We start from the raw sequence: 27,619 nt of genomic DNA, 5'->3' as shown, positions 1-27,619 counted from the left end.
GAGAGGAAAAAAAGGGAAATAGATTGACCCGACGACAGCGTTTCCCAGCTGATACTAGCTGCAAATCATGAGGTCGGGCAGATGACTGAGAGGTAAGATGTAAGGAAGCAAGAAGCACGCTTTCTGATGTTGGACACAATTTCTGCTAGCCAATCGCTTGTTCTCTTCTCTACTAAGCGACCTAGCACCAAGAGAACAGGAAGAGTACATGAACGACTGAGTTCTTCGCATTTTGGACATTAACGCCCTTCCCTGGCCACCCGCTGCGGAAGCATAATCATACAGCTGGATCGGCAAGATGGTCCGGCGAAACAATATGCAGAGTACAGCCATTGATGTCCTGCGGCGGCCTCTTGTAGAGGCAGTTAATCTAACCGTGGTCACGGTCAGGTCATCTGTCTGTGGTCAGGAGAGTTCATGACATAACAATCATTCATCAGAACTCACGGGTCGTTCTAGTGGATGCCAGCCATCCAATCCGAGAATACCGCTGTATCTCAGCTCATCAGAGCTCCAGAGCGTCGCGTAATGACATGAGACAGTCGTGCTTCGGTGAATGGTTCACGAACGGACGTGAGTAACCGAAGACAAGAGGATTTCTCATCAAATAATTGTAAGCAGAAGAAATTGATCTGGCTCGTCAGATGTTGGCAACGTAGATCCGAGTCGTAAGAGGCCAGTTCGCTATGCAGAGCGCTGTGAAGAGGTGGGTGCTCGACGAGCTGTGAGCAGTTCAAGCAGCGGTCACTGGCAAGCGCGTGTCGACTAGTTTGCAGTTCCAGATCCAGATCCCGATTCGCCAAATTTATTGTGGCTGGATGAGCCTGTGGCTGAAGTTCGACTGCTCGCTCACAACGAGAGGTCGCTTATTCTACCCGACGATATGTATTCGACCGGTCTCTACTCACGCTGGAATGCGTCCCCATTTCGATTTACACTCTCTCGACCGATTATTCCATCCGTTCGACCAATTATCTTCTAGGAAGAACGGTAGGAGCGGCACCTAATGTTCATGTTTGGAACGTGGAAGCCTCACTGGAACATCCAAAAAAAACTGGCAAAGGGATCATACACCATTGATGTGTGATGTAATCGAAGATGAACACGCCCTCGTCATAACGCAGTGGAGGATCTATGTGGCGCAGAGCGCAGCTTTGCGATCCTGAGCCTGAGAGATACTATTAGATTTCACGTCTACGCTTCCTGCCCTCAGGCCAATCCTCTGTTGTCGCGAAGTGCTGCCGCGTGACGTTGGTTATTCTCTCGGGCACCGGTCATGAATCCTGACCAGATAGCTCGGCGAATTCGATAACATCTCACTACCCAAGATGCCGACTGGTCGGCGAGGATGTATCTTCGGGTCTCAGGCCTCGGCTTCCAGATGTATGTGTGAAGCATATATCATACTTATGTACATCTTCTCAATACATTCACTCCTTCTCGCCAGGGTTGCTCGTGTTAGAAGCAGAGTTCTCATGGTTCAACAAGAACCAATTGATGAGCCTTGCGCTTATATACCGCACGTACACCAGGTGATTGCTTTCATCTCGCGATATTTTCAGCTGGCTCATCGTATTCAATCTTTGTGTCCTGTCATTATCTTCAGGCGCTCACGAGCTTCCCTTGCCAATGTGCGCCCAGCGTAGGCGCCGCGGCGGTGCCAGTGTCTGCTCAGGCGCATAGACCATGTCTCCTGACAGATACGCCGATCGCGAGAGATGTTGATAAGAGGACTCAATTGCTGTCAGAAAGGTAGCTGCAAAAACAATACATTGGATATCCGAGAAAGTGCTGAACGAAATACAAGAGCAGGAGAACGAGCCAAAATACGACGTATAGGTACATTGCAATCCAATCCGCTCAAATCCGACCAACTTTGCACATGGGAAGACACCATAGTGTCAGCGCGCAGCGATCCTGTTAACTTTATTGCTTCTTAGGCTTCTCATATGGCACCCAACGGGCAGGATCACCGCGCTTGGCCTCTTCAACGGCCTTGTGGCACCTCGCACACCCGTACCTTCGGACAAACCCATTTGTCCCCATCGCGACATGCCAGTCGTGCTCCATATTACCATTGCATGCAGGGATATCTCGCGTTCCGACGGGACACCGGGGCTTGGGGTTCTCACTCACCAAGTCAGATAGATGGGACGCTGTTCCTCGTGAAGCCTGACTCGTCACTACCGCGGGAGCCCTGGTGGCTCGCGTAACGTGAGGAGGTGAGGAGGTGTAGGAGAGGACGCTCTCGCGGGTGTTCGGAGGCGGACTGGGAACGACAGGGCTGTCCACGTGCATCGGAGAGCAGATGGGTTGAGCGGGAGTGGTATAGGCTGACGATGGAGCAGCGCTTCCGCTCCTTCGCCCGGGGAACACGCTCGATATCCCACGCAGCATCAGGCCAGGGAGAGGACTGAGTACGGATATCGGCGTCAGATACGTCGATGGTTTGTGAGCACCCAAGTCTGCCAAGTCTTTCGTGCCGACCGTAGACGACCCACGCACGGATTCGTATCGCGACAAACCAGATGACGCCTCGCTCTCACGCGGCAAAAACTCCTGCGTGTCGTGGAATTCGTCCTCGGAGTCATAGTCGAATGACTCGTTGTCGGAGTCTGCTGTCGTCGTCGATATCGTTTGCTCACTAAGAGTCCGCTCTTTCAGTCCAGATGCTACTCTGCCGTTCTCCGTTTGTGGCAGAGCAGCTGCAGAATATCTGTGTATCGTGTCTTGACCCGGAGCGTCAGCCGGCGTAGAGTCCAAAATGCCTTCTTCGATGCTATCCACGCGCGTAATGTCATCCGACGTGCCTTTCGATGTGGTATCCTGCGATTGCTGCGATGGGTCCGCACTCGACATCGGGCCCATCGCTGCATTCGACGACGGAGAGCAAGTCGGAGCTGCTGTAGCCCCAATGTATATCACTGGCTTCCCGCCATTTGTATGATCTATGTGCACGGCAGACAATGAGGGTCAAATTAATGCAAGCAATCATCAACTCACGGGCGCGGATCTCGTTCAGATAGCGTTCTCCAAGCCACGCAAAGGCCATCTTCTTCCTGCTATAGCCGTAATAATACCTGAGGAAAGACTAGTATGGGCTCACGGAACACGCAAGGTGAAGACAAGTGTCTTACCACGCAGAGGCCCGCAGCCTCTGTTTGTGCATATCGGAGAAGGAACCTCCTAGCAAACAGTCGCTAGATAGTACAAACCATCGGCGTAAATTCAGAACGTACCTCCGAAGTAACGATCGCGGTATTCCTGCTTCACAAGATCGGCCTGCCTGATTTCGCTGCGCTTCATCTTCTCTGTGAAGCTATCTGTTCAAATGCGTCACGCGTGTCAGGATGCATAACACATTTCGTACGCCAACGGACCCACCAGGTGATCCATTGTCCTCCGTAATCGCACGTGTCAAGTCAAGGTTGAAAGCCTGCATGATTGCAGGAGCTTCAGAGAGATGCTGCTTTAAGCTCGCACGATCTTCAGGCGAGTCGCGAAGGAGCAGCGCTTCGTCGCATTCATATGAGGTCATCACGACCTTCGGAGGAGCAGGAATGATATCACGCAGTGCATCAATAGGACTCCTGAATGGCTCGCGCTCTCGCTCGTTTCTCTCATAACGCCTCTTGACTGCGTTGAACTGAGCCTCGAGCAATGACATATTGTAACCAGATTTCATGGAATCCTGATGGTCAACAACGTATGAGAAGCAATCGATCGAGTGTCTGATGAAGGAACTCACTAGCGCCAACTCGACCAGCGGAACTAGTTCCGTAGCGAAACGAGCATTCGCGAGCTCTGGAGTAGCCTGTGCGGCCTTGTTCCATGCATTGGCCATGCTGCCCAGCAGCGTGCTGAATCTATGCTCCATGAAGGTGTCCACTGCAGCACGTGCGAACTCTGGACGATGCTGCTGGTTCTGAGTGCGTGTCACGATGGAAGCTGGGATTCGCTTGAGCGAAGGCAGCGTCTTAGTGGGAATCAAGTTTGGATCCCACGTTACGAAGTACTCGTCTCCATCCAGATCTCTAAAGCCGAGGACTAAACGGTGCAGGTTGTAGTCAGAAGAGGAATGCAGTACTCACCCCGAAGCCATAGTATCAGCTACCGAGTGCTCCGCCAGTCTGGAAAAGACTGCTGACCCAATGAGTGACTAGTGCAGATCAAATCATCATACCATACCGATGCAATTCTTCAAGTGCTTCAGAGCTTCGGGATTCACAGCACGAAATTTTCTGAGATCTGTATGATGTCATCTCACCAGCATAGCTTCTGGCAGCCGTTTCTCTTACCGCTAGGCGAATATGATGGATTCCTGGTGAGAACCGGAATCATTCAGACTTGTGAATCCTGTAGAGAAACAAGACACAAACCGTCCGACGAGCACGTCTCGCTCAAGTACTCCGGTCCGGCCGGGCAAATTCACATATACTTCGTCCGGATCCAGGATCCCAAGCTCGTCAATTACCCCGTAGACATAACAAGAATCCTGCCATCATTGAACAGGTTAGGACAAAAGGCATTGTTTGAAAATCTGGTCATACCTCGACACGTAAGTTAAGTTTATTCGAGAGGTGGTCATATTGTTGCTTCTGGAACGAACGCAGCTTCCATTCGACGTACGGCTCCTTAAGATCGTGGCAGGCGAGCAACATTGCATACACTGGGTATAAGTCATCGTCATCAATTGCGCTCGTCATAGAAGGACATCGACACGCACAATCTTGATTAAACGTAGCCGTATCTCCAGCGTTGAGTTCTCCTTTGATATACCTTAGGGCCATCTCTCGGTCATGTACGATGCTATCAATTAGGTCTAGCTGGTCCTTGAGCAACTTTTCGAAGACCTAGACCCTATGCGGTCAGTGCGGGTCTCTGAGTTCCTGGTGGAGCAAAATAATCACCGTGTATGGTATCCCTAGTGTGAGCAATAAAAGAATGAATCCCACATTGAGCCTTGCTGAACCCGGACATGTCGAGTAGTTATTGAGCTCCAGTGTGATCGGGCCACCCTTGTATTTCACCATTGACCTTCTGTAGGCAATAGAATACTTAGATGTACTGCCACGCCCATTGGCGCGACCGTGATAATGGGAACATAACTGATCAAAGGTCTCGTCGGGGTATCTGACCAAGAGGCCTTTGATGCCTCCCCGCCGAATCTGAAATGCTGACGATAGCAGTAGTATAGATCAGCTCACCGATATCGAGCAGGCGATCAAGACAGTTGATTACTTACCGGATGTGTCATAGGGGATGTTGATCTGTCTGCACAATTGTACAGCCAGGGACTCGCGAATAAGGCCACATCCGTCGGAATGTAGGGAACCATCATTAGCGCGCAAATCATCTAAAAGCAGTGCGTGATCATCCGGAATCTGTGACGAAAATTCAGTACAATGGAAAAGTTAGAATATGACCCTGACTTGCATTGACCATCGGGACAGTTGAGGAGAATGACAGCGCGAGACGTGCTGCATACTTCCCATAGCCCGATGTCTTGAACACCTCGTCAAGGTCACCAAAGCATCCACGGAGTCGATCCAGGGTCCATTTCGCATCTTCACGGAAGAATATGAGCTTCCCGCTCCTCACATGAGAATCAGTAAAGCCGAGGAAGGAATATCTGCTACAACAATTATGTGAGCAGCAGGTAAGCTTTACTCATATATGGTTCCTCACGCGGTACCGTCCACTCGATATCCATCCTTAACCCATCCCGAAAGCACGTCTTTGAAAACAGAGCCGGGTTTCCGCCAGTTCCCGCGTGGCAGGCTGAGAATCAGAAATCGCGTCGAATCATCTACGGCTCGCGTCGCTCTCGATGAAGATATCTGTTGGCGCCTCGGCGAGCTAATCTTTCCATAGTTATCAACATACACTGTCCAGACTGTGGAGTGTTCTTTCGCAAGCATCTGAAGGCAGCGCTAAGAGGTAGCATGAACAAGCTGATGGTAGAGGACAGGCTGTACTCCAAACCACTTCGAGGCGGAAGGCTTATCAAAACTTCCACATTCGGTCCACAATATAGCATGCTCTCATGAGAGCCATATTCGGTCCACAAATATATTCTCATGATCATGAGAACAGAAGCAATCGGCCCTCAGACGGAGCAATCTGGGTGACGAGTATTTATCTGAATTGGCAATGCCAAACCGTGATGGTGGGTTTGACGCTTGCAAAGTTGCCCACGCAAATGGATATTCCTCGAGCTATGGAAAGAGGTACGAAGCGCAATCCACATCCACATCCCAGCAGATGTGGCACGTTGACGTGATAGCAGCGCCGGCAAGGACATCGGGCCAGCAGCAGGACGTGCTTCTCTTCTGATTGAGAGCTTGTTCTCGCGCGGCGACATACCATGCCCCTCCTCGGCCATGGACCCTCTTACTCTTGCAGCGCTCTCGTCATTCAAATGATCAGCGTGCCATGCTGACGCTTGCGATGACCGAAGCGGACTGTCTAACTCATGTCGCTCGTGAAACGTGAAGCTGAAGCATGGCTTGCGATGATATCTGTGCGACTATTGGAACACCGAGTTATTAGTTCAGGTCTTACAGTGTATAGACCAATGAAACGTACCTGACAGACGTGCCCCGCCGTGTACGCGGCCAGTTCTCCGGGCGCGCCAATCACGCCGAATGAACCAATGCATAGACCATAGAATCCCCCTCCCTGCATAAATATGTCTGGAAGACATAGCCCAGACTCGATATCTGCGTCGTGAGCAGCAAGAACTGCACTGATTATTCTCCTCGTGTCCAATCTTTTCTCTGTACGTGTGAGCAACTCAGCCGCGATATTATGTAAGAAAGAAAGATTATTATGTTGTGACATGGATCTGACCCCGCATGAAGGAGATGTTGGAAAAGAGCCTGCGCTGCGGGTTGCTCGGGAATGGACGTTGTTGCCTAAGCGCTCGAACCAGGTCTCACGCCACCGACCCTTCGTAAGCTTAGCGCCCATACGTGAAACGCGTCTGTGGCGTATAATTACCGCGCCGTATCAGTGTCAATGCACCTAGTTTCAATTTTGCTGCTCCATAATATAAATTTATGAGCACTCTACACAACAATATCTTGTAATTGAGATAGTATGAGGCAGCCGAGTCCATACATGTTCCGGAATTCATCGGGTATACAGCACTGGCGCCACACGAGAGTACAAACCGATCTAATTCATTCTCCCTCGACGTGCCGCTCACGAGCCCCAATATCCTTTAGGACCTGTTCAGTCGTCTCCCACAACTCCCTCGCCACCTCCTGATTATTCACAGCCTGACCAGGAGTGCCCAGTTTTCCCGGGGGAACGATATACGCTCCTCGGTATTTGCGCGGCTCGGCGCGTACAATTGGCGCGGCAACGGCAAATACTGTGCTATATGCGCCCTTTCCTGGAGTCGTAAATAGGGCACGCGCGATGAACGAGTAGATGGGAGCGAGGATGGGGCCGGAAGAGTGGGCATACTGTTGGACGCCTTCTACAATTGCGACGATGAACAATGTAACGGAATCATGGTAAACGCGATGCACACCGGAATTTACAACCCCTGGGTGAACGAACATGACGATTATCGAGGATCCTTCTTCGTCCAAATGTTTTTGCAACTCCTTTACATACAAAGCGCCCATGTACTTGCTCAGACCTACAAGTTGTTGTGTTGAGCGTGTGACTTCTTGCTTGGTCGAGCATATGCACGTACAATATCGCCTATTCTCGGAGAACAGCTGGCCTTTGAATTCCATATTGAAGTCATCGACTCTGCGGAAGCGAACACCGGCAGGGGCGAGCGCATGCCCCTGTGAGGACAGCTTTTGTGGCAACGAACGTGAGCGAATGACCTGTGGGTCATAGAGTGTGAAAGGGGGGACATACGAAGACGATCCTAACGTCACTGTTAGGTTCTTGCGCAGTTCGCTTAAGAAGTGGTAACAGCGTTTGTACGAATACCGCAGGGCTCAAGTAGCTGTATCGCAAAACGTTCATCAACCCCAAGGACTGTGGCCTTCGAATTATGAAGTCCTACTTCACCATCACAATATCCTGAACTCCTGGATAACCACACCACATAAGACGGGCAGCGCACGACACTGAATGTAAGTCTGACCGACCGTCATAGGACTTGGCGTAAGGCACGAGAAGCCTAAAGTAGAGAAGTTTAACTCAGAGCGAGACTCTGTGCTGCTCGGAGGACGTTCTCACAGAGCAGCACAATTGACTGCAGGACATCAATTTGAAATGAAGAGCTCAATTAGCAACGCAGACGCGCACCTATCGCGTCCAGCCTCTCCTCTTTATCCAAGAACGCCTCAGCCGCGTTTTTCGCAAGCCTTGGATTGGCATAGTCCAACGGTAACCATATCACTTCGCCATTTCCTGGACCGAGCCCCGCTGCATGCAACCGATCAATCGCCTTGCGCGCTCGCTCTTCATTACGAGCGGCCATGTAGACTTTCGCACCATGCCTGGCGAGATGTTGAGTAGTCGCATACCCTATTCCTGCACTGCACGGGAGCGTGGTTCAGCACAAGGCTGCACGAAAGCTCAGGCGGTGACTCGCTTTCCTCCCGTGACAATGATAACTTTGCCAGTGAGATCTGGAAGCTCATCCGGTGTGAAGCCTTTGGAATAAAAGATGCCCATGGTGAGTCGGCACAGAAGGCGAAGAGAAGAGCATCGACGCCTACTAGGCCTGTGACCACGGCGGCTGTTTCAACGCAACGAAAATGGTTTCACGCTTACTGAGGAAGCAAAGCTGCAAGTCTGCAGTGACAGCACATCAAGTGCCCGTCAAAAGACTTCGGGATGATTATTCTTACACCGACTAAGTATCGGTGAAGTGATTCGGCCGGCGCTAGTACGCAGTATGCTCGCTACTACCCGGCATTGCGCGCAGGCATCAATTCCTGTAGTACATAGAGATCCCAGACATGCACGCATGAAACATCCGGACAAAACACACTCGTATAGATATCTAAGCAAGGGAGGCATGAATCACAAGAAGAGAGAAGCACAGCCTACACCCCAATATCCTTCAGCACCTTCTCGGTCAACCCCCACAGCTCCTTCGCCGTGTCCGGATCTGTAGCCTTATCGCTGAGCTTTGTGAGCTTGTTCGGCGGGCAAATGTATCCGCCGCGGTACTTTCGGGGCTCTGCGCGCACCTCGGGCCCTGCTGCGGCGAACACGGTGCTATATGCGCCGACAGTGGGCAAGGTGAAGAACCACGCGATTACCCAGGCCACAAATGCCGCGATGATGCCAGTGCCAAGGGAATTGCTCCATTTCTGCACCCCATCTGTAGCAGATGCCGATGAGAGGTCTGCTGAAAGCGATGATGAGATGCTACGTGCCTGAGTTGATGACACCAGGATGGGTGGTGAGCACGAGGATAGGCACGCCTTCCTCATTCAATCGTCGCTGCAGCTCTGTCACGTGTAGAACGACCAACAGTTTACTATAGCCTGCGAGTGACACAGCTGTTCAGAGAGGGTTGTACCTGAACACAGGACTAGCTTACAATATCGCATGAGGGCTGGCCACGGGAAGACATTTTCCTTATATTCCGGGTTGAAATCCTCGATAGTGCGGAAGTGTATCGGATGCCGAATAGCGTCGTAGCCGTCTGACGAAACCTGTGATGAGTTCGTATATCTCAGCATTTCCCATTAGTGATCACAACAGAGCAAGACATACGTCAACTATTCGGACGTCGCTGTTTGGTTCGCTCGCCGTCTTCTTGAGGATCGGTAGGAGCTCTCGCGTAAAGACGAAGTGACCAATGTAGCTGAACACAGAGTTGGTCAACTCATACGATCTCGCTTTGCACACACCACATACTTGACCATCACCACATCCTGGACACCTGAACACTGGCCACTCAATACTGGCAATAGTACTCTGTGGGAAATGACTTACCATGGTTGGTGAACTGATACGGACAGATGATGCTAGTACCACAAGGAGTGAGCCATCCACTCCTCACCGTGAGCGACGAGAGATAAGCTCACATCGCAGCACAATTGACTATATGATCGACATGCGTCACATAGAGCCCAAGCGACACAATAGACACAAAAAAACGAGCTTACTGAGGATGTCTAATCGGTCCTCCTCCGCTAAAAACTCCTGCGCAGCCTTCTTTACGATCCGCGGGTCCACCAGGTCCAGCTCGAGCTTGTCGATCCTGCCATTCCCTGGATCCAGCCCAGCGGCATGCAGCCGCCGAATGGCATCGTCCGCCCTGTCCTCGGTGCGCGCGGCGATGTAGACTTTCGCGCCGCGCCGCGCCAGGTGTTGCACGACTGCGAATCCGACGCCAGCGCTGCACGCCCCGTCAACGACAGTCCGAATTTGAAGACGAATGCCCAGGCTTACGCGCCGCCGGTGACGATGATGACCTTGCCTGTCAAATCGGGCAGGCTCGTCGGGTCGAATTTCTTGGAGAACGAGAGCCCCATTGTGTCGAGCGGGAGGAGAGGCAAGGCGCAAGGGCGGAGAGGGCAAAGTCGTACGTTGATTTAATAGAACCTCTCAGGAATTTCCCATCCTCGCTTCCTCGACGGCCATGTCACCAGTTTTGGGCCGGAAAGGCACCGAAAGAGCATGCATCAGCGGAGGTATGACGGGGATGAATTTCGCTTTGCGGAAACAAGGGACGTAGCGCGGCGCCGATGCTTGCCAAGGCACAGACTGATACTGAACCAGATGTTCGCTGAGGATGAGGACTTTGTTAATCGCGAATCGCGATCATGGCGGGGTGAATGCAAGGAGGGTCGGGCGTCTGATGTGGCCATGCACTCCGCGATATCCCATTAATAGAATTCCTGCATGGAGTGACTTCACTTCATTCCACTGAAAATCTATTATCATTATGTAGACTTGTGACTAGCAATACATGTCTGTTCCGTGAATAGTTGGGAATGCTGAAGTCGCCATCTCCGAACATAGCATGCATGGTACGACCGTCTCATTGAAACGTCACCAATCCGCGAACCCAATAATCTTTCCGTCCCATGCCCACCATATCATCTCGTCCTCCTCCTCGTCTTCATCCTCCTCATCTTGATTCTCTCGTACATTGAGCTTCACGTCAGGGTTGATCTCGCCTCCGCGACAAGAGACCCACACGCCTTCCGTCTTTACGCCCTTCCTCGCCCCAGAGCGCTTATCTTGACGCGAGCCTTCCATGCAGCGCGCCTCTTCCAAGAACGTCTGCAGCATTCCCTCAAGCGAGCGCGTCAAATTCTGCTTTGGAACCCACGCGGGATGCACAAACCTCCGCGGCGCACGCAGCAGGACATGCGCGTGTGTCGGCGCTGTTGCTGGATGTTAACGGCCCACCAACAATTTGACGGAAGGTGTACTCACCAAGCTCGCAAGACATGCCTCCTTCATCTTCAGCACATGCGTTAGCTAGCGTTCGCGAGAGAAGACGCTCAGCTGCTCGTATCTTCTTCTGGTCTTCGGTTAAAGTATTGAATTTCGCAGGTGTGGCGGGTTGGCTCTGCGAGGCAGGGTGTGAGGACAAGACTTTCAGGGGAGTCCGCCCTAGTGGCTTGCGGTTTTGCTCCTCCTCATGCAAGTCGGTCTTGATAAGAGTAGCGAGATGATTCTGTGAAGGGATTTGTGAGATCAAAGGCAGTGGTCGAAGAGGTGTCCTTTCCGGTGTCCTGTCATCGCTATCTTGGAATGGAGTGATTGCCCAAACTCGAGGTTGAGAGGGCGGTGTAAGAGGTGGTGAGGACAAAGGTAACTGCCGTAAAGGTGATGTTTGTGGCAGCATCGATTCTTGATCTCGAAAAGGGATGAACGTCCGAAAAGAAGATGCAGTAGCTGGCTCAGATAATGAAGATGGATGACAGTGAACGGTCTCTGTGGCTTCCTTGGATAACGAGGAAGGTGATGAAAGAGGTCCTGATGACAAAGCTGATGGCCATAAGGGTGTCTTCGAGGGCGGCGGCGTCGTAACTTGATCCTGGAACGGAACAAATGACTGACGCGGAGACTGGAAGGGCGAAGGAGATGGTGAAGGCGAACGAGAGGCGGGGGGGTCTGTGGCTATCTCGGACGATATGCTTCCCTCATCATCTGTTGCATCGGCGTTGTCTTCTTCGCTACTGCCCTCGTCATCAAAGTATGTCCCTGTTCTGCTATTGCGGACATCGCGCGTCAGCCTGCCGTCCTTCGACTGATCTTGATCAAGCCTGTCCGGACTCTCATTGTCAGTAGTCGCCACACTGTCCAGCCCGCTCGTCGTCTCATCCTTCTGCCTCATTACCTTAACATCCAGTCCATCCACTACGAGAACCACCTTTGCCCGTGCAGCTCCTACACTCGGACCCAAGACGAATGCAAGGTATGCGGATCCGGCCTTCGATGGACTCTCATTCTCGGATCGTTTCCCCTTCCGTTGTGACATTGCACTAGAAAGGGCTGAGAAGGTCGTGCGGAGATGTGACGATAGCGTGTCAAATGCTGCCAGCAATTCTGCTCGCTTCTTTGCTGTGCGCGGATCGCTGCTACCACCTGGCATACGTGCCAGCTGTACAACAGGGCTAGAGCGTGTTCATGAAGCGATATTCTCTGCGAACGTGAAACGGACGACTCACAATGGGATCTGAGATTTGAGGAACAAGACGTGCCCTAACAAAGACGTCGCAAGGCTAGCCGCCATGGCGAAAGGTATATTATTCTCTTCAAGGACGACGTGGGGTATTGTCAGGCGTGCACCTTGACCCTGCGCTTGAAAAGTGTTTTCATTGTCATCTTGGGTTTCCTCCGGAAAGCGTACCGGAGAGAGTGCTCTGCTCCCAGCGGGTCTCTCTGGAGACATGGACGGTGGCGGGGGTGCAGAAGGGGCCAGAATCATTTCGTCGAGGTCTTCCAGGTGAATATCGGATCCGGCGATGAAGCCAATTGCTGGTCAAAAGAAAAGATCGAAAAGGTGATACAGATGGAGACCTCTAGCCGGATAGAATTGATATTGAACGCGAGACGTTGAATCGCGCGTGGGTCCGGCGCCTCCGCGTCGACACGCGTGTGCAACTTGTCACGTGCATGGAAAAATGAGGGCTTAGGGCAGGGCGTCTCGCGTCGATATAAATTGTTGCTTCCTTTTCTTTTATTCCACATCCTCTCTTTCTTCATCCGCCAGCAAATGGTAATGCTATGATCGTTCGTTCACTCCATTCAGCTTCTGCTGAGCGTGTCCTACTGTCGCCCGCCACGCCTGGCCGGCCGTATCTCGATATCCATGATCGGTAAGCCGTCGACCACATTTTCCCACTCGCCTTTGCCTGGGGACACGGCGCTCAATGCCTTCGTCTCCTTACTCGCGATATGGAAGACGAATCATGCTCGGTCCACGCTTGGCTGTCCTGTGCTATCCAGTACTCCGTGGATAGTCGAGTACTAAATCGATGCGCACACACATTCCCGTAGATAATCGTTTGTAAGTCGAGTATTTGGCTGGAATATACATCACTTTCATTCATGCAGATCTCATCGACGTCAAGCCTATCTTTTTATTGTATGTATGCCATCGCTTAGCAGCCGCCTCGTTGCCATCCGGTAGTGGCAACAATTGTGACCACTACGGTTCAGTGCCACAGGCTTTCACCGGCGTAGCACATGTGATGCGGTTAGAATGGCTTCTAGTGCATGTCGGTCAAAACGTGTTCCGAGGTAAAGTGGATTATACTCCGCGGTTCTATTTATCCCGGACCGAAGAGAACGATCAGGTGTTGGATAGGAAATAATGCGAGTTGGCGACTCCGTGGCCACTGATCTTTTGGTACCGCGTGTGGCTAGCCTCTGAGGAGTATAAAAGTACGTCCTCCGGACTGCTCGTGCGTCTCAAGTCACCCACCTGCCCGGTTTCCTCAACCTCTTCAAATGGTAGGTCGGCTAATATCGAGTGGCTATTGTCAGGCGTCTCAACATTCTCATGCAGGAGGACCTGGATGTATCAAGAGAACGAGCGTTCATCGCTGCAAACTTCGTCCACCACGTCTTTCTATGGTCGCAAATGTCAATATCGGACTTTGACCCGTGCCTGTTTCGGTTCATCTGGACGCTTCAGCGACGCTCGGCCGCTCATCCATCCGTTACATTCCGTGCTCTGTACTACCTTCAAAATCTCAAACACTACAATCCCACTATGGTGGTTACGAGCGGCGAATCGCTCTTCCTCTGCGCTCTGGGGCTCGCAGGAAAATCTTCCAGGGACCACACCCTCATCAAGCTGGGAGAGTTGCAGGCTGTCGCATTCGCGATGTCCCTGGATGAAGTGATCGATATCATGGAGTACGACGTGTTCAATGCGCTCGAATGCGGACTCGACGTGGACGCCGGGGCCCTGGCCGACTTCGAAGCACGAGTGCGGCGAGATTTCAGCAGTGCGAATGGACTAACGTGCTTTGACGCCCCGAATCATGCCATACCTGTCCGGCACCGTACGGAGATATGCCGTTCAGAGATCTCCACCGTCCCCTTTCCTTCACTGGCGATGGAACAAAAAATCAACCGCGCATCGGCTTCGACAACCCAGCGCTGCTTGTGCGAGTACTGCCGAACTCCTGCCGTTACTTCAAATCAATGAAAAACGTGCCCCCTTGGGCCGCATATGCGATTTTTGTATCACGCTCCTGAATCGCAGGTTTTGTAATCATTGATTTCTCACATTTCACATGGTGTATAGTAGTCCATCGCACGTCTTCCGCTCCAAATGTTACATGCTATCGTTCGCCTCGCTCTTAATTTCTAACATTGGGCCTCCCGCCATTGGCATGATGAGCTTGATGGAGGCCTGCGTATCTCAATCATTCAAGAGAGAACGCATGAGAGGATATAATTTTCTGTCACGGTACGAGCAAAGCTTACACGGTAGACGCCATGAGTGACGCGACCGAAATCATACCCCGTCACTTTCGCCAAACGCGTCCACATGCCCGACGAGGACAAAGGGAAGCCACAGCTATCACGCTGCTCCCGACGCGCGGTCATCCAACTGCCCATCCACCAGCTGCTGCAGTCGCGATGTGTCAGCGGACAAGGCAAGCGGTGGCGAGAAATGTTGATGCAGCGACGCGCCATGGAACGCTCGCTATGATACTCTCGTCATATGAGTCGGCGCTCTCGCCCTCGGCATCCTGCAGTCACATCTTGTTTTGAGTGCTTCATCATCTTCTGCACGTTCATCCTTGGGCTCGACAGCAAATAGGTACACTCAAGGTCATGTATCGCTGAAAGCTTGTATATGAAATGTTCGGATTCGCATCTGCTATCCATGCCTCATCTCCGGAACTTGTGCTGTGCTTAACTTCATGCGCGCGTTATCGGAATGTGAACCCAAGACCTAGTTGGAATCGTCCCGTGAGGTATATTGGTCTTGTGTGCATCCGGTCTCTACATCAATGTCACATTCTGCTTCCATTACACGCGCAAGAGTGACTTCTGCTATTCCGGCATCGTTGATATCTCGTATCGAGTCTGCGGTGGTGAAATCTCTCTATTGCTTACAAAGTACATTTCCGTTGATCTCTCACAGCCTGGCACTCACTGTGACGGCACGCTGTGCCTACAGGATCAGGCGGACTACTGAAAAGTCTGATTTGCATTGGCAGCGTAGAAGAACGAACTCGAATGGCAAGACATAGGTACAGATAAAACGAAGCGAGCGAAAGTGACGTGGAATTATATCTGTCGCGCGGTAATTACATCAGGCACTTGAGAGTACACAAACTGGCATAGAAATCGCCGGACGTTCGAGAATCTATCACCGATGCGGTGCAAGCATCACAAGGATTTTGTGCGGGGATCACGATGATTGTGGACAACAGTGGAACTGTGATTGTCGACAAATAGGACACGGGGTACCATAGTGACCATGGCAATGACGTGCCATATCCAGCATCACGGTGACGGCGTGACGAAAGCGGACAAGGCTAGATGAGAGTACGATGCTCGCGCTGAAGTCTGGATGATTTATCGATGGGACGGGACTTAGGCGAGCATTTGGGAGAGGGGCTGGTCATGGGAGCCGCACGTCCTGGATAATCTGGAGAGGAAAGTGAAGGCGAGTTGGCATGAGTGCAAAGGCAGTGATTGCCTATGTGGCGCCTTGCTCGGTTGGACGAGGTTGCTTATTGGCCAATTGTTTGGCCTTCAATGCCCTCTCAGCATCACTTGGAAATCGGCATAAGTTATAATCAATACTGAATCCATGTGAGTTCAGTTAGGCTTGCAAGGATGAGGACGACGCACCTCAACATGTTCTTGCCGTTCAGTTTAGGAAAGCGAGCACAGATCTCTGTGCAGAAGTTAACGCGCTGTGAGTCGTCCAACTCAGTGGAGTCTGAACGGAAAGCTATCGATACGCCTCGCAGCTTAGCGAAATGTCCCTCAGCCAAAAGCTCGTCAGTCTGATAGCAGGCTTCTTGGTCAAATGCATTAAGCAGGGCATCTGTTTCCCATTTTGAATTGCTTTCTATGATGAAATAGATGTCTTTGAGATATTTTGATGATATTGTCTCGAGCCGAGGCTGCAGCACACTCCGGACAAACAGTGCAAGGTCATTCAATTCTGAAGTGTTGATGCCCAGTCCAAGTTCTTGAAGATTGACATTTGCTTCAAGGCTGATAGGGTGTACTGAAAAGGTATGAGCCATGCTGTGCACGGAACACTATTTGATTGAATGCTCACAGGGCAAGGACTGGAAACTGCCACCAGCATCTTCCTCTGGTGCACTGAAAGTGATTCTTGCCTTCTCGAGTCTCGTTCCGGACATGTTCAACATGTCTTGGGTAAAAGCAAGAGCCGCTGCAGAGACTTGTGGATTTAGGTAGAGTTCTGTAAGGATAGCTTGATTTAGCAGACTGAGAAGAACACGTCCAACGTCTTCGAAGCACGACAGGTCATATAGAAGGGAAGTGACTTTGTCAAAGGCATGAGGCGACGTTCAGGCAGTGGAGCCATGGTCCTCGATTTGCTCCAATGCAGATCCCCGCAAATAAGGCTCTGCAGACGAGGAAATGAACAGATGACCTGAATGAAGGGGCTCGCCGACGGCAACGTCACATGCACTAGTGACAATGTAGTGATATGTTTGAGTTCGTGCAAATTCCAGAACGCTAAATGGCGCATAGAGCAATGGTCGAAGCTGACATCGAAGAAGCTGAGCGAGGCCAGCTTTGGAAGTTTCCCTGCTAGCATCATGAGAATCGATGCCAAGTCTGGGCATGTCATGATGGTCTCCTCGGCATCTAGAGACTCAGTTCCGATCACTAAGTGTCGCACACGGTCAGCGAGGAGAGGCATCTGCTGCAGTGACCTCACATAGACGACCGCAGTTCTCCGAGTGTGGAGCTCGGGTATCTCAAAAAAGACTGCGCGGCTGTCGGCGTACCACCCTCGGCAAACGAGAGCGCGTTTCAACACAGTTTGTCTTTCATCTTCATGATCAATTGGACGGAGATGGTCGATGATGCGCTCGCAGATCTCGGGTGAAAGGCGAGGCTGAGGGTCATTGGTCATCGAAGCTGCATTAGCGTCAACTGGAGTGGCCATGGACGGCTTGTGTTGTTGTATGAGCAAGTGTCCAAGAACATTGTTACGTAGCTGCTCACAAGTGATTCCAATGCGCACGAGATGCGGCCTGTCGTAATGGAGGATGACAACGATGCAGACAATGCCGATGAGATAAGAGTGGGGTGGACGGCCCTGCAGTGATGTGGAACGTTTCATATAAGAACCATAACATTCATCTTAGTCCGACACGGTCTGCTAAGACGCTCACACAGCCTCTGCTTGCGGCGCTTACATCGTCGCATATCTCCATGGTGCAACGATAGAGGCTATGGCGCTGTCCTAGCCGCATTAGACATATTTGAGCTCCTATATTCTATTTGTCACCTGGGACGTACAACACAGCACACCGATGTGACTGCATTCACTCTTCTCGAATGCCGCTTGTCAATGTTGCTCTGCGCATGCGCTGACCGTGACGAATGTGTTTCTTTTGTGCTACTGATTTTGAATCATCGCATGTGGGTCGCCTCCTCTGGAGTCACTGCCCTTCGCCTTCTCAGCTACGTTCTGGCGCGCAATATCCATAGTATTCGCGACATGCATTTGCAGGGTGCAATGGTACGAGTAGCGCGTCCAGGCTATCCTTCCAGTGAATGGAGAGTTGTCGTGTTGAAATCGGCAGTAGCCGTCGCAGGCACTGCGCACAGCATCACCTGTTCGTGAACACGGAGCTTTCAGCACACATGTACAGCTATCTCGAACAGCCATGCTGCTCAGCCTGACTTCTCATCTTACGTTGTCTCGAGTCTCCCAACAGCACTTAGTTACGGTGCAATTGATCCCTGCAGCTATGACGCCGATCAAGCACTGCCTCGAGGCCGTGACACGCCCAACAGCCATTGTATATCCACAGGATCATCAGAGTCTGACGTAGCATTGTTGGTACCAGGTCAAGAATGAGAGCCTATCTGAGCCGCATGTAGTGGCGCAGGCAAAAGACGAGGGAGGCGCCGCCCACTTTGATGCTCACATAGAGTATCAAACGCAATCACTGATGCAGAGGCGCAAGCACCGCCCCTCACAGCACCTGGTAATAACAGCTCGAATCGAGACGCACCGAGTACAATGCGGTGGAATCTAGTCTTCGGTTGTCTGCAGAAAATTCCCGACTCGTTTCCACGCTGCTGCACGCCGATGAACCGACGTTTACTAGCGTTGATCGTGCAAGATGATGTGGCTACCGCAGCTGTGTATCAGTTCCGCGATCGGTGACGCAGGACACTCGTCTTGTATCTTTCAAGTAGTGTAGAAAGAGTGCAGGACGAGTCCGTAGGTCGTGGACCGTGCAGGACCGCTCTTCTCGTGCGCAAGACAAGAGCTCCAGAGGAAATGCATGAAACAGGGGACCGGTATCCGTCGTCGCCGTCCTCAGAAATATCGATAAGAGACCTAGAAGACCTTGAGCAGGCTTAGAGCGCATTTCAACCGCTATGTTCGTTGAGAGAAATTGACGAGTTCGATAAAGACAGGGATGGAGGGAAAATCCGACGCAAGCCCAATATTTCTTCAACAGTCCCTCTACGAGGTGTAGAACAACGAGCAGGTTGCAGGGAAAGAAGAAGTGGTTGGGTGTGGTGGGGGTCGCACAAATGGCCGCGGACGGTTTACAGCGCCACCGCAGGCCACCGCTCACTTTACAATGATTGATGGACTAGAGCATTATCCTTGCTAATGATGAAGAAACAGATCTACGTGAGACGGAAGAAAAAGGAAACGCGACAATATACGTCGACGCGAGACGCCCTGCCCTAAGCCTGCATTTTCCGTGCACGTGACAAGTTGCGCAACGCGTGTCGACGCGACCGCATCGCGTCCATGTCCCGCGTCCTTAGCTTTACCGTGCCCTTTGCCAACCATTATACGTTCCGGAGCTGCCTGCAATATGGACAAAAACAGGTAAGCTACGCTATTTATAGTTGCTCCTATGTATCGTTTCCGAAGATATAGTTCGGGCTTCCATTTCATCAACTGCAGGCTTCTGAATTCTGAAGTTCTGCGGCAGCCCTCACAATGCGGACCTATCCGATTTCCGTCACCTTTTCGTATCGCTATTCTTTCAGTACGACGCTGTCTCTACCTATGGACCTACCGATGCATTTAAAGGTGTCCTGTACGGTACGCGATGGGGTGTGGAAGTAACTTTGCAGGGGGGACAAGGTCTACTAATGTCCCTTCGCATCATGACCTGCAGTCGGGTCTATAGGGCCTGCGGACAAGTGAATACGGCATCCGTGTCTCGTAGCCAATAAACTTTCTCCACTTTCAATTTCGTCATTTTAGGTATACTGCAGCCGACAAGGCGAGCACTAGGGATATTTCTGGCCTACATTCCATACCTCTTATAGTACATCCGAGAGTGTTTCATCCACCTCCTCCAGCTATTCATGTCGAATGTCCGCAGTAGCTCATGCTATTCATCCAATCGTTTCCCCGAGGCTATTTGCGAAGCCATCCATTCTCTTCTTGACTCACCACATCTTTTGGCAAGGAGCTTGCAGGTGAAAATGGAAGGATTCCCAGTCGAGTTACACATGCTAATTACGAAGCATCCATCTGAATGAACACAGGCATTCTATCGTTAGAGGACAAGCATCCTCATCGGCAGTATCCAATCTCCTCCAGTCATCGCAACGGCACTACAGCCTCGTCACCGACCACGCCATCTTCCAAGCCTTCGCTCCAGGTGTGATGTTTAGATTGCCCCTGTCCCACTCCTTCAAGACCGCCTTGACTTCCACAGTTCCCTTCTCGAACACCTGGCCGTCCCATATCTCCTTCCAGCTGTCGGGTGAGTGGCAGAACATAGAGGCGCGCATCGCGTTCGGCCTAAGCTGCTCCGTTCTGTACCCTTTCTCCGGGAGAGAACCGTGCTCGCCAAATATCATGGATCCGGGAGCGGGGGAAAGGAGACCTGCGACGGATCGTGCGAGCTGGAGCTGCTGCGCCTCGTCGAAGAGGTGAAAGAATGAAGATGCGTGTATGGCGGAGACGTGACCGAGGAGAGGAGTAAGTGTGGTCAGAGAGGAGAGCGCAGGCACTGGCGTCTCCGGAGGTGAGTAGAGAGGCGGCACCGGTTTGAGGAAGGAGGTGTTGAATGCGTCGCCTGGAATGAAAGGCACCGGGAACGTTTCGGGGGTGTCTCTGAAGAGACGGTGACCCAACTCCCAGAACTCTGTCGTTGTGCGTAGGTGTTATGTGAGCAGCGTGTTCTAGCCAGGAGTGGAGAATGGTAAGCGTACCGGGTTGTAAATCAGAGGCTATGGCATTCTGGACGGGATAACCATCTGCGGCGGCTTTCCTTACGTCGTTCCCAACTACGTCCACGATGAGAGCTCATCTATCAAATGCGGAGAGGTCGCTCACAGCAGCAACCGATATCGAGAAAAATGGCTCCTTTCCTCTCCTTTCCCAGCTTCAGGAGCTGATCATAGGCGGGCAATCGGGAGATCTTGAGCCTTATTATCATCCCATATGGTCAGGCCGCATCCCTCATGACAGGTACATCAACAAAGCGTACTTTGTGAAAGCGAAACGTCGAATGCACGGATACGGATGAATCTGCGGCACACAGGAGCAATATTAGCAAAGGTGATCAACATTTCGCACAACGTTTGTACATACCTCGAACGCATCCTCCTGTACCTTCATTATGTGTTGTTTGAGTTCTTCCTCATCCTGTATGCCGGTCTGACTCTTGAAGAACGCAAGCTCGTCCTCCTCTAGATCGTAATAACGCTCATCGAGAGACTGCTTGCGGAAGAAATCCAAGTCTTCGGGAGTTATGTTTGCCATGCCCGAAACTGTTGTTGCAGCTGTGCCGTCGCTTGTAGTCTGCATTCCAACTGGTCTCTCTTTGCCGTTATATAGAATCAGAGAACGGTCCGTACGCGTCCACAATGCCGAGCGGCACGTCATCTTTGGTGACGCAAATTAGACCGCTCCCGCCGAAGAGTCACAATCCCGAACCGGCTTCCCTCGGCATCCACTTTTCGCCGTCATGCATCATGCATCAAATAAGTGTGGCTGTAGAACAAGTGTGGTTGCAAGCAATTGGCACACGTACATGCGTATGGTACCCCTGCCATAGACCGCGGTAGACCGCAGCTGCGTTCTTTCGGAAGATTTGTCCAACAGATGCATTAGACCGCAGTGCATCCAGCACAGCCGGTATAAAAGAGCGACAGCTATGGGACGTGCAATAGCCTCAGCTACGGATACCGGGATTGCAAGGAGTGGTGGATAGTACAGCGATGGGGTACTTTTATGTGATCTATTGTGTGTGTGAAGAGAGCGACAGCGGCCGTTGACACAAGGTCTATGGCGAGGGGAGGGGTGAGAGCGGACGGAGGTCAGACTGACTGATCGTGGTGAGTGCCAGCAGGTCACAGGCTACCGTGCTATTTATATTTACCTATGTAGCATCTCCGAAGATATAGTTCAGGCTTCCATTTCATCAATTGCAGGCTTCTGAAGTTCAGCCGCAGCTCTCACAATGGGGACCTATCCGAGTTTCCGTTGTCTTTTTATATCGCTATTCTCTCAGTACGACTCTGTAGGCTCCACCTGTGAGACTTAGCGATTGATTTAAAAATTACCAAATATTAACGGTACGCGACGGCTCGCATACGGGATGTATGAATTCGCTCTCTGAAAACTCCTCAAGACACGCGAGACCCCCAACTTCGTTTAGTGTGGAAGCAATTCCGCAGTGGAGCGAGCTCTGCTAACGTTCTTTCGCATCACGACCTGCAGTCGGGGCCTGGATCTATAGAATGTGCGGACAAGTGAAGATGGCATGCATCCCGCGGCGTATAAATCTCGGCTTTCAATTTCGACTTTTAAGGTATACTGCAGCCGACAAGACGAGCACCACAGATATTTCTGGCCTACATTCCATGCTTCTTTTGCATCCGAGAACGTTTCGTCTACGTCCTCCAGCCTCTATTTATATCACCGTGCACTCGACACTTCCGTCATAGTGCAAGGTGCCAAAAAATGCATCATCAATGTCCGCAGCAGCTCATGCTTTCTATTCAGTCGATCACCGCGGCTACTTGTGAGTTTTTCCCCTTTCTTCTCAATTCGCCTCACCTTTACGCAAGAAGCCTAGCGAGACCATATGGAAGGATTCCTGGTCGAGCTACGTATGCTAATCTTATGGACCAAAAAGTTGTACGATGTATCAATTGGAGACATTCTATCGACAGAGGACAAGCATCCTCATCGTTACTATCCAATCTCCTCCGGTCATCACAACGGCACTACAGCCTCGTCACCGACCACGCCATCTTCCAGGACTTCTCTCCAGGCTCATTGTTCAAATCATTATACCTGTTCCTTTCCTTCAAGACCGCCTTGACTTCCACAGTCCCCTTTTCGAACACCTGGCCATCCCATATCTCCTTCCAGCTGTCGGGCGAGTGGCAGAACATATAGGGGCCCTGGGCATTCGGGCGGAGCTGCTCCGTTCTGTATCCTTTCTCCGGGCGAGAAACGTGCTCGCCAAAGATCATGGACCCGGGAGCAGGGGAAAGGAGCCCCGCGACGGATCGTGCGAGCTGGAGCTGTTGCGCCTCATCGAAGAGGTGGAAGAATGAAGATGCGTGTATGGCGGAGACGTGGCCGAGGAGGGGCGTAAGTGTGGTCAGAGAGGAGAGCGGCGGGACTGGCGTCTCCGGAGGGGAGCAGAAGGGCGGCACTGGTTTGAGGAAGGAGGTGTTGAATGCGTCGCCTGGAACGAAAGGCACGGGGAAGGCTTCGGGGGTGTCCCTGAAGAGACGGCGACCCAACTCCCAAAATTCTGACGTTGTGGGCAGGCGTTGTGTGAGCAGCGCATTCTAGCCAGTACGCGAGAATGGTAAATGTACCGGGTTGCAAATCAGAGGCTATGGCATTCTGGGCGGGATAGCCATCCGCGACCGCTTTCCTTACATCGTTCCCGACTGTCTCCACGGTGAGAGCTCATCTATAAAGTGCAGAAGGACCACTCACAGCAGCAACCGATATCAAGGAAGATGGCTCCTTTCCTCTCCTTTCCCAGCTTCAGGAGCTGATCATAGGCGGGCAATCGGGAGATCTTGAGCCTTATTATCATCCCATACGGTCAGGCCGCATCCCTCATGACAGGTACATCAACAAAGCGTACTTTGTGAAAGCGAAACGTCGAATGCACGGATACGGATAAATCTGCGGCACACAGGAGCAATATCAGCAAAGGTGATCAACGTTTCGCACAATGTTTGTACATACCTCGAACGCATCCTCTTGTACCTTCATGATGTGTTGTTTGAGTTCTTCCTCGTCCTGTATACCCGTCTGACTCTTGAAGAACGCAAGCTCGTCCGCCTCCAGATCATAATAACGCTCATCGAGAGACTGCTTGCGGAAAAAATCCAGGTCCTCGGGAGTTATGTTTGCCATGCCCGAACTTACTATTGCTGCAGCTGCGGCGTCGCTTGTAGTAGTCTGCATTCCAACTCGTCTCTCTCCTGGCCGTTATATAGAAACACAGAGGGGTCCACGCACGACCACGATGCCGAGCGGCACGTCATCTTTGGTGACGCAAATTGGGCCGCTCAGTCGCGATCCCGAACCGGCTTCCCTCGGCATCCACTTCTCGCCGTCATGCCATCAAATAAGTGTGGCTGTAGAACAAGTGTGGCTGTAAGCAATTGGCCCACGTACTTGTTCTTCGCGCATGCGCGTGGTACCTGTGGTAGACCGCAACTAATATTCATCCCACGTCCAGAAGATCTGTCTGACAAATGTATTGGGCCGCAGTGCATCCAGCGCTGCCGGTACAAAAGAGCGACATCTACAGGATGCGGAATAACCTCAGCTACGGATACAGGGATTGCAAGGGTGGTTGATACAGCGACGGAATATGATTACATTCTATTTTGTGTGTAAAGAAGGTGGCAGCGGCCGTTGACACCAGGTCTTCGGCGAGGGGAGGGGTGAGAGCGGGCGGAGATCAGATTGACTAATCATCACGGGTGAGTGATACTCAGAGAACGTTGTACAGGATCCCAAGGGAACATGCGAGCCAGATACCCGTCCCGCCGAGGTCTCGGATCGCCCCGCTGCTCTTTTGCACCGAGACGTTCTGACGAGTATGACTCTGGATCCGCATTTGGCACTGTCAGCAAGGATGATCGCATATAGTTTGGTGTGCCACCTACGGTGCTGATTGACGCTGTGGTGTCTGCCACGCCGGTGACAGCATCATCAGATGCCGCCGTGACAGACGTGGTTGCGGACACCTGATCGAGTACAATTGTACCTGATACGTCAGGAATGAAGGAGGGAACAGTGTACGTCGCGGCAAGTTGCGTAGATGGTACCGACGCGGACGAGGATACCTCGTCCAGGACGAAGTGCATCGGACGGAAGTCGGGTGCAGCATGAACTACCAGCAGCTTCGTCAATTCCATGATCGACAAGAGAACATGAAGAAGACGCACCGTGAGAAGACATGCTTATCAAAAGAGTGGCCACCCCGAGCGCGGAGATCACAGAAGCGCGGTATAACAGGAAGAACATCACGCAAAATGTACTGAAGACCTTGAGCAAGGAAAGGAAAGGAGGCGTGGACTTGAACGAAGAGCGGGCGCGAAGGACGACAAGGGTACGATATATGTCCTTCAGCGAGTACGGCCTGGAGACGAGCGCGCGGTAATGCGATGCTGCGAAGCACACATACGGCAGCGCAACGAGAGAGAGCGCAGCATGCCATACTTATAGTGGTAGTGCCAAACGCAGTACGAGGACAAACGGAGGAAGAAGTAGCCTTGTACTGAAATATATTGTGCGCCGGGCAGCGTGTACGCGAGACCAATAAGTTCTGCCAGCGTGTGTCGGATGCCGAGCTGCAAAGTCATTGCTTCTACGAGTGTAGCGCGCCCAGGAAGATCGGACTGGTTGCTGGCGAATGATATTCCTAGCTCGTTGCGCATGCTGACCTTTGTATTTTCTCTATTTTGGGTAATGTGTTTTACGATTGGAGTTGACGTCGCCTGCGACTCAGTTGCCATGTTGCCTTTTTAGAGAACAATGTTGAGCTGTTCACGTTCGGTGACGAGCCGCCATTTCCACAATGAGGGATGTGAGTATGCACGACCTCCAGTATACCGTAAATTGTTCAGAGCTTGAAGCAGGAGATTCGTGCGCAGAGCTATTCGTGCCGAATGGAAGCGATGCACTCGACAGGATAGACGAACACGACCTGTTAAGGGCGTTCATCTCAACGATGCCTGAAAAGGTAGGCTGCTCTCACCATCACGCACAAGCTAGACTTCTGTCCTAGGGTTAAGTCTAAGCAAGAAAGATGCATTCCATTCCGAACGAAGAGTGTGTATGTCACAGAAAGTATTGATACAGCATGTACAAAATGATACTGGAGTGTCTGGAAGGGGGTATACATGAGAATGGTAAGCAAATAAGTCTAATGAGTGTGGAAGAATGTCAGGGAAACAATGAAGTTGTCAAATAGAGAGTTTCATGGTGTACTGAGAGGTGCGCCGGTACAACGGTATCAATCGGAAGGACCAGCATGAGCAGAGCTGCTAATAACCTATTAGCTCCACGTCTTATAGGCTATGCATATATTACTCACCATCGCATCACAGCAGATACCCTTGCCACCGGCTGAGCATCTTCGTCAGCTCAACGTCGCCCCAGCACTCATGGTTATTCAAATGACGCACAAGCGCATCCCGACGACTAAACGTGCGCATGCACCCTCCAACCATCTCGCGACCGCGATACTCATACGCCTTCAAGCCGCCCTCCTTCCAACCGTGACGGTCCCGCGCGACCGCGATGGGCAGCCCGCAGCACACCCAGGTCTTCTTGCCCCAGCGCGCATCGTGCGTCTGCATGTGGCGTTTCAGGTCCGGCGCGCGTCCGCTCGCGGGGACGTAACCGCAGCCATGGGCGGGGCAGCCGCGCGAAGGCTTGCGCAGTGCAAAGTAGAACGCTTCTTCGGGGATGTCGACTTGGGAGTTCCGCGGATTGGACTCGGGGATGGCTGGGCGCGTGTGGGCGGCCGGGGCTAATGAGGGCCCTGCAGAACCCAGGTGGCCTTTAGGTGACTTGGAACGACGGGGCCGGGAGTAGGGGGAATAGCGCCGATTTTTGGAGCGGCTAGATGTTGGGATGTCCTCGTTATCGCCTCTGGAACTATCATTTTGATCTCCATGGAAATGAGACGCGATGTTGTGGTCAGTCACAGGAGATCCGGCCAGTTTGATTTGGATAAGCGTGGAGGATAGTTCTTCAACCGTATCTGCGGGGCCTTCTGATCCACCAGGTGAGCTTGCAACAGGAGAAGCCGCAGGTGTGGGTGCCTGCCACGAAGGATTGTAGGGGACCACCGGGGAGAGTGATAGCGCAGCGGGGGAGATCGTTGGAGTACCTTGGGCTGGGAATGACATCGACATGGGAGAGGCTAAGGAGAGAGGAGAGTCTGTCACCAACGGCGAAGGCGCGTATAACATATCGAATGGCGAGCTAGTAAAAGGTAAAATGTTAAATTGGACGAGCCACCCTGAGTCTGAAGAACAGACATACGGAGCGCTTGGGCATGGCTGCCAAAGGAGATCCCAGTTGAAGTCCGAGTCGATACTTGAAGGAGGGTTGAAGTGATCCGAGGAAGAGGTGGCCTGCATGTATGTTGCTTGGGCATATGTACCACTTTCCTGAGTCGGTGAACCTTCGGCAAGAGGGAAACAGTCGGCGAGTCCGTCATTGGGGATCCAGGAATCAAGGAAGGTCGGATAGAACTCGTCGCACGCGGCGAAGAACGAGCTCATATCATCACAAGCGACAAGGGCAGCAGCTGCCACACTGGGTTCGGCGCAGAGCGGGGAGGAGTTCATGGCGGATGGTGTGGCTGAATGTGCCGAGGAAAGTTGCGCTGTAGGACGGGGATCATGGCGGGAAACGAGGAGCCTTTTATACACCGAGGGGAGACGCAGTGCAGCAGCAGAAAGTGGAAGGTCAAAGCCCGGTCCAAGCCCTCAA

General features: G+C 52.0%; 12 protein-coding genes across 12 annotated transcripts; 1 reads left to right on the top strand and 11 right to left on the bottom strand.

The window, feature by feature from the left end:
- Positions 1-2,505: 2,505 nt before the first annotated feature.
- On the bottom strand, positions 2,506-5,998 carry LAESUDRAFT_37124 (RdRP-domain-containing protein). The gene is made up of 15 exons (XM_040902210.1): positions 5,689-5,998; positions 5,437-5,632; positions 5,246-5,384; positions 4,911-5,176; positions 4,727-4,853; positions 4,551-4,669; positions 4,380-4,495; positions 4,299-4,321; positions 4,189-4,248; positions 4,092-4,140; positions 3,749-4,034; positions 3,385-3,691; positions 3,240-3,323; positions 3,138-3,186; positions 2,506-3,080 (listed from the first exon to the last, which is right to left on the bottom strand). Exons 1-15 carry the CDS (start codon positions 5,919-5,921, stop codon positions 2,798-2,800), a joined length of 2,337 nt encoding a protein of 778 aa, XP_040770772.1. The 5' UTR covers positions 5,922-5,998; the 3' UTR covers positions 2,506-2,797.
- Positions 5,999-6,064: 66 nt separating this feature from the next.
- LAESUDRAFT_719606 (uncharacterized protein) lies at positions 6,065-6,866 on the bottom strand. Its single transcript, XM_040907666.1, has 2 exons — positions 6,589-6,866; positions 6,065-6,529 (listed from the first exon to the last, which is right to left on the bottom strand). The coding sequence occupies exons 1-2, from the start codon at positions 6,841-6,843 to the stop codon at positions 6,110-6,112; spliced, it is 675 nt and encodes a 224-aa protein (XP_040770771.1). The 5' UTR covers positions 6,844-6,866; the 3' UTR covers positions 6,065-6,109.
- A 175-nt stretch (positions 6,867-7,041) lies between these two features.
- On the bottom strand, positions 7,042-8,649 carry LAESUDRAFT_740401 (NAD-P-binding protein; the record flags this gene model as incomplete). Its single annotated transcript, XM_040911077.1, has 7 exons — positions 7,042-7,486; positions 7,541-7,651; positions 7,709-7,817; positions 7,882-7,972; positions 8,093-8,168; positions 8,278-8,510; positions 8,567-8,649. The coding sequence occupies 7 exons, from the start codon at positions 8,647-8,649 to the stop codon at positions 7,185-7,187; spliced, it is 1,005 nt and encodes a 334-aa protein (XP_040770770.1). The 3' UTR covers positions 7,042-7,184.
- A 374-nt stretch (positions 8,650-9,023) lies between these two features.
- On the bottom strand, positions 9,024-10,780 carry LAESUDRAFT_808692 (NAD-P-binding protein; the record flags this gene model as incomplete). The annotated part of the gene is made up of 9 exons (XM_040914085.1): positions 10,384-10,780; positions 10,098-10,330; positions 10,017-10,032; positions 9,925-9,956; positions 9,838-9,871; positions 9,703-9,793; positions 9,527-9,641; positions 9,375-9,470; positions 9,024-9,328 (listed from the first exon to the last, which is right to left on the bottom strand). The coding sequence occupies exons 1-9, from the start codon at positions 10,464-10,466 to the stop codon at positions 9,024-9,026; spliced, it is 1,005 nt and encodes a 334-aa protein (XP_040770769.1). The 5' UTR covers positions 10,467-10,780.
- A 75-nt stretch (positions 10,781-10,855) lies between these two features.
- On the bottom strand, positions 10,856-13,002 carry LAESUDRAFT_719602 (uncharacterized protein). The gene is made up of 3 exons (XM_040907665.1): positions 12,618-13,002; positions 11,377-12,563; positions 10,856-11,324 (listed from the first exon to the last, which is right to left on the bottom strand). The coding sequence occupies exons 1-3, from the start codon at positions 12,875-12,877 to the stop codon at positions 10,987-10,989; spliced, it is 1,785 nt and encodes a 594-aa protein (XP_040770768.1). The 5' UTR covers positions 12,878-13,002; the 3' UTR covers positions 10,856-10,986.
- Positions 13,003-13,667: 665 nt separating this feature from the next.
- Positions 13,668-14,760, top strand: LAESUDRAFT_36928 (uncharacterized protein). The gene is made up of 3 exons (XM_040902199.1): positions 13,668-13,692; positions 13,749-13,905; positions 13,961-14,760. The coding sequence occupies exons 2-3, from the start codon at positions 13,903-13,905 to the stop codon at positions 14,606-14,608; spliced, it is 651 nt and encodes a 216-aa protein (XP_040770767.1). The 5' UTR covers positions 13,668-13,692; positions 13,749-13,902; the 3' UTR covers positions 14,609-14,760.
- Positions 14,761-15,891: 1,131 nt separating this feature from the next.
- LAESUDRAFT_36924 (uncharacterized protein) lies at positions 15,892-16,931 on the bottom strand. The gene is made up of 3 exons (XM_040902198.1): positions 16,712-16,931; positions 16,273-16,657; positions 15,892-16,223 (listed from the first exon to the last, which is right to left on the bottom strand). The coding sequence occupies exons 1-3, from the start codon at positions 16,803-16,805 to the stop codon at positions 16,118-16,120; spliced, it is 585 nt and encodes a 194-aa protein (XP_040770766.1). The 5' UTR covers positions 16,806-16,931; the 3' UTR covers positions 15,892-16,117.
- Positions 16,629-18,027, bottom strand: LAESUDRAFT_36938 (uncharacterized protein). The gene is made up of 4 exons (XM_040902200.1): positions 17,932-18,027; positions 17,635-17,870; positions 16,712-17,581; positions 16,629-16,657 (listed from the first exon to the last, which is right to left on the bottom strand). Exon 3 carries the CDS (start codon positions 17,573-17,575, stop codon positions 16,877-16,879), a length of 699 nt encoding a protein of 232 aa, XP_040770765.1. The 5' UTR covers positions 17,576-17,581; positions 17,635-17,870; positions 17,932-18,027; the 3' UTR covers positions 16,629-16,657; positions 16,712-16,876.
- Positions 18,028-20,031: 2,004 nt separating this feature from the next.
- On the bottom strand, positions 20,032-21,500 carry LAESUDRAFT_719592 (uncharacterized protein). The gene is made up of 6 exons (XM_040907664.1): positions 21,484-21,500; positions 21,218-21,427; positions 21,114-21,154; positions 20,960-21,051; positions 20,836-20,910; positions 20,032-20,768 (listed from the first exon to the last, which is right to left on the bottom strand). Exons 2-6 carry the CDS (start codon positions 21,386-21,388, stop codon positions 20,233-20,235), a joined length of 915 nt encoding a protein of 304 aa, XP_040770764.1. The 5' UTR covers positions 21,389-21,427; positions 21,484-21,500; the 3' UTR covers positions 20,032-20,232.
- Positions 21,501-22,786: 1,286 nt separating this feature from the next.
- LAESUDRAFT_719587 (uncharacterized protein) lies at positions 22,787-24,023 on the bottom strand. The gene is given in 6 exon segments (XM_040907663.1): positions 22,787-23,396; positions 23,464-23,536; positions 23,575-23,576; positions 23,588-23,679; positions 23,742-23,782; positions 23,846-24,023. The coding sequence occupies 6 exon segments, from the start codon at positions 24,014-24,016 to the stop codon at positions 22,858-22,860; spliced, it is 918 nt and encodes a 305-aa protein (XP_040770763.1). The 5' UTR covers positions 24,017-24,023; the 3' UTR covers positions 22,787-22,857.
- A 328-nt stretch (positions 24,024-24,351) lies between these two features.
- On the bottom strand, positions 24,352-25,256 carry LAESUDRAFT_36747 (uncharacterized protein). Its single transcript, XM_040902191.1, has 3 exons — positions 25,060-25,256; positions 24,778-25,004; positions 24,352-24,716 (listed from the first exon to the last, which is right to left on the bottom strand). Exons 2-3 carry the CDS (start codon positions 24,999-25,001, stop codon positions 24,491-24,493), a joined length of 450 nt encoding a protein of 149 aa, XP_040770762.1. The 5' UTR covers positions 25,002-25,004; positions 25,060-25,256; the 3' UTR covers positions 24,352-24,490.
- Positions 25,257-25,958: 702 nt separating this feature from the next.
- LAESUDRAFT_808686 (uncharacterized protein) lies at positions 25,959-27,562 on the bottom strand. The gene is made up of 3 exons (XM_040914084.1): positions 27,167-27,562; positions 26,211-27,106; positions 25,959-26,160 (listed from the first exon to the last, which is right to left on the bottom strand). Exons 1-2 carry the CDS (start codon positions 27,472-27,474, stop codon positions 26,218-26,220), a joined length of 1,197 nt encoding a protein of 398 aa, XP_040770761.1. The 5' UTR covers positions 27,475-27,562; the 3' UTR covers positions 25,959-26,160; positions 26,211-26,217.
- Positions 27,563-27,619: the final 57 nt, after the last annotated feature.

Source organism: Laetiporus sulphureus, assembly GCF_001632365.1.
Source record: "Laetiporus sulphureus 93-53 unplaced genomic scaffold LAESUscaffold_1, whole genome shotgun sequence".
NCBI classification, from domain to species: Eukaryota; Fungi; Basidiomycota; class Agaricomycetes; order Polyporales; family Laetiporaceae; genus Laetiporus; species Laetiporus sulphureus.
Note: the sequence above shows the minus strand (reverse complement) of the source record. Positions and strands in the feature narration are given on the sequence as shown.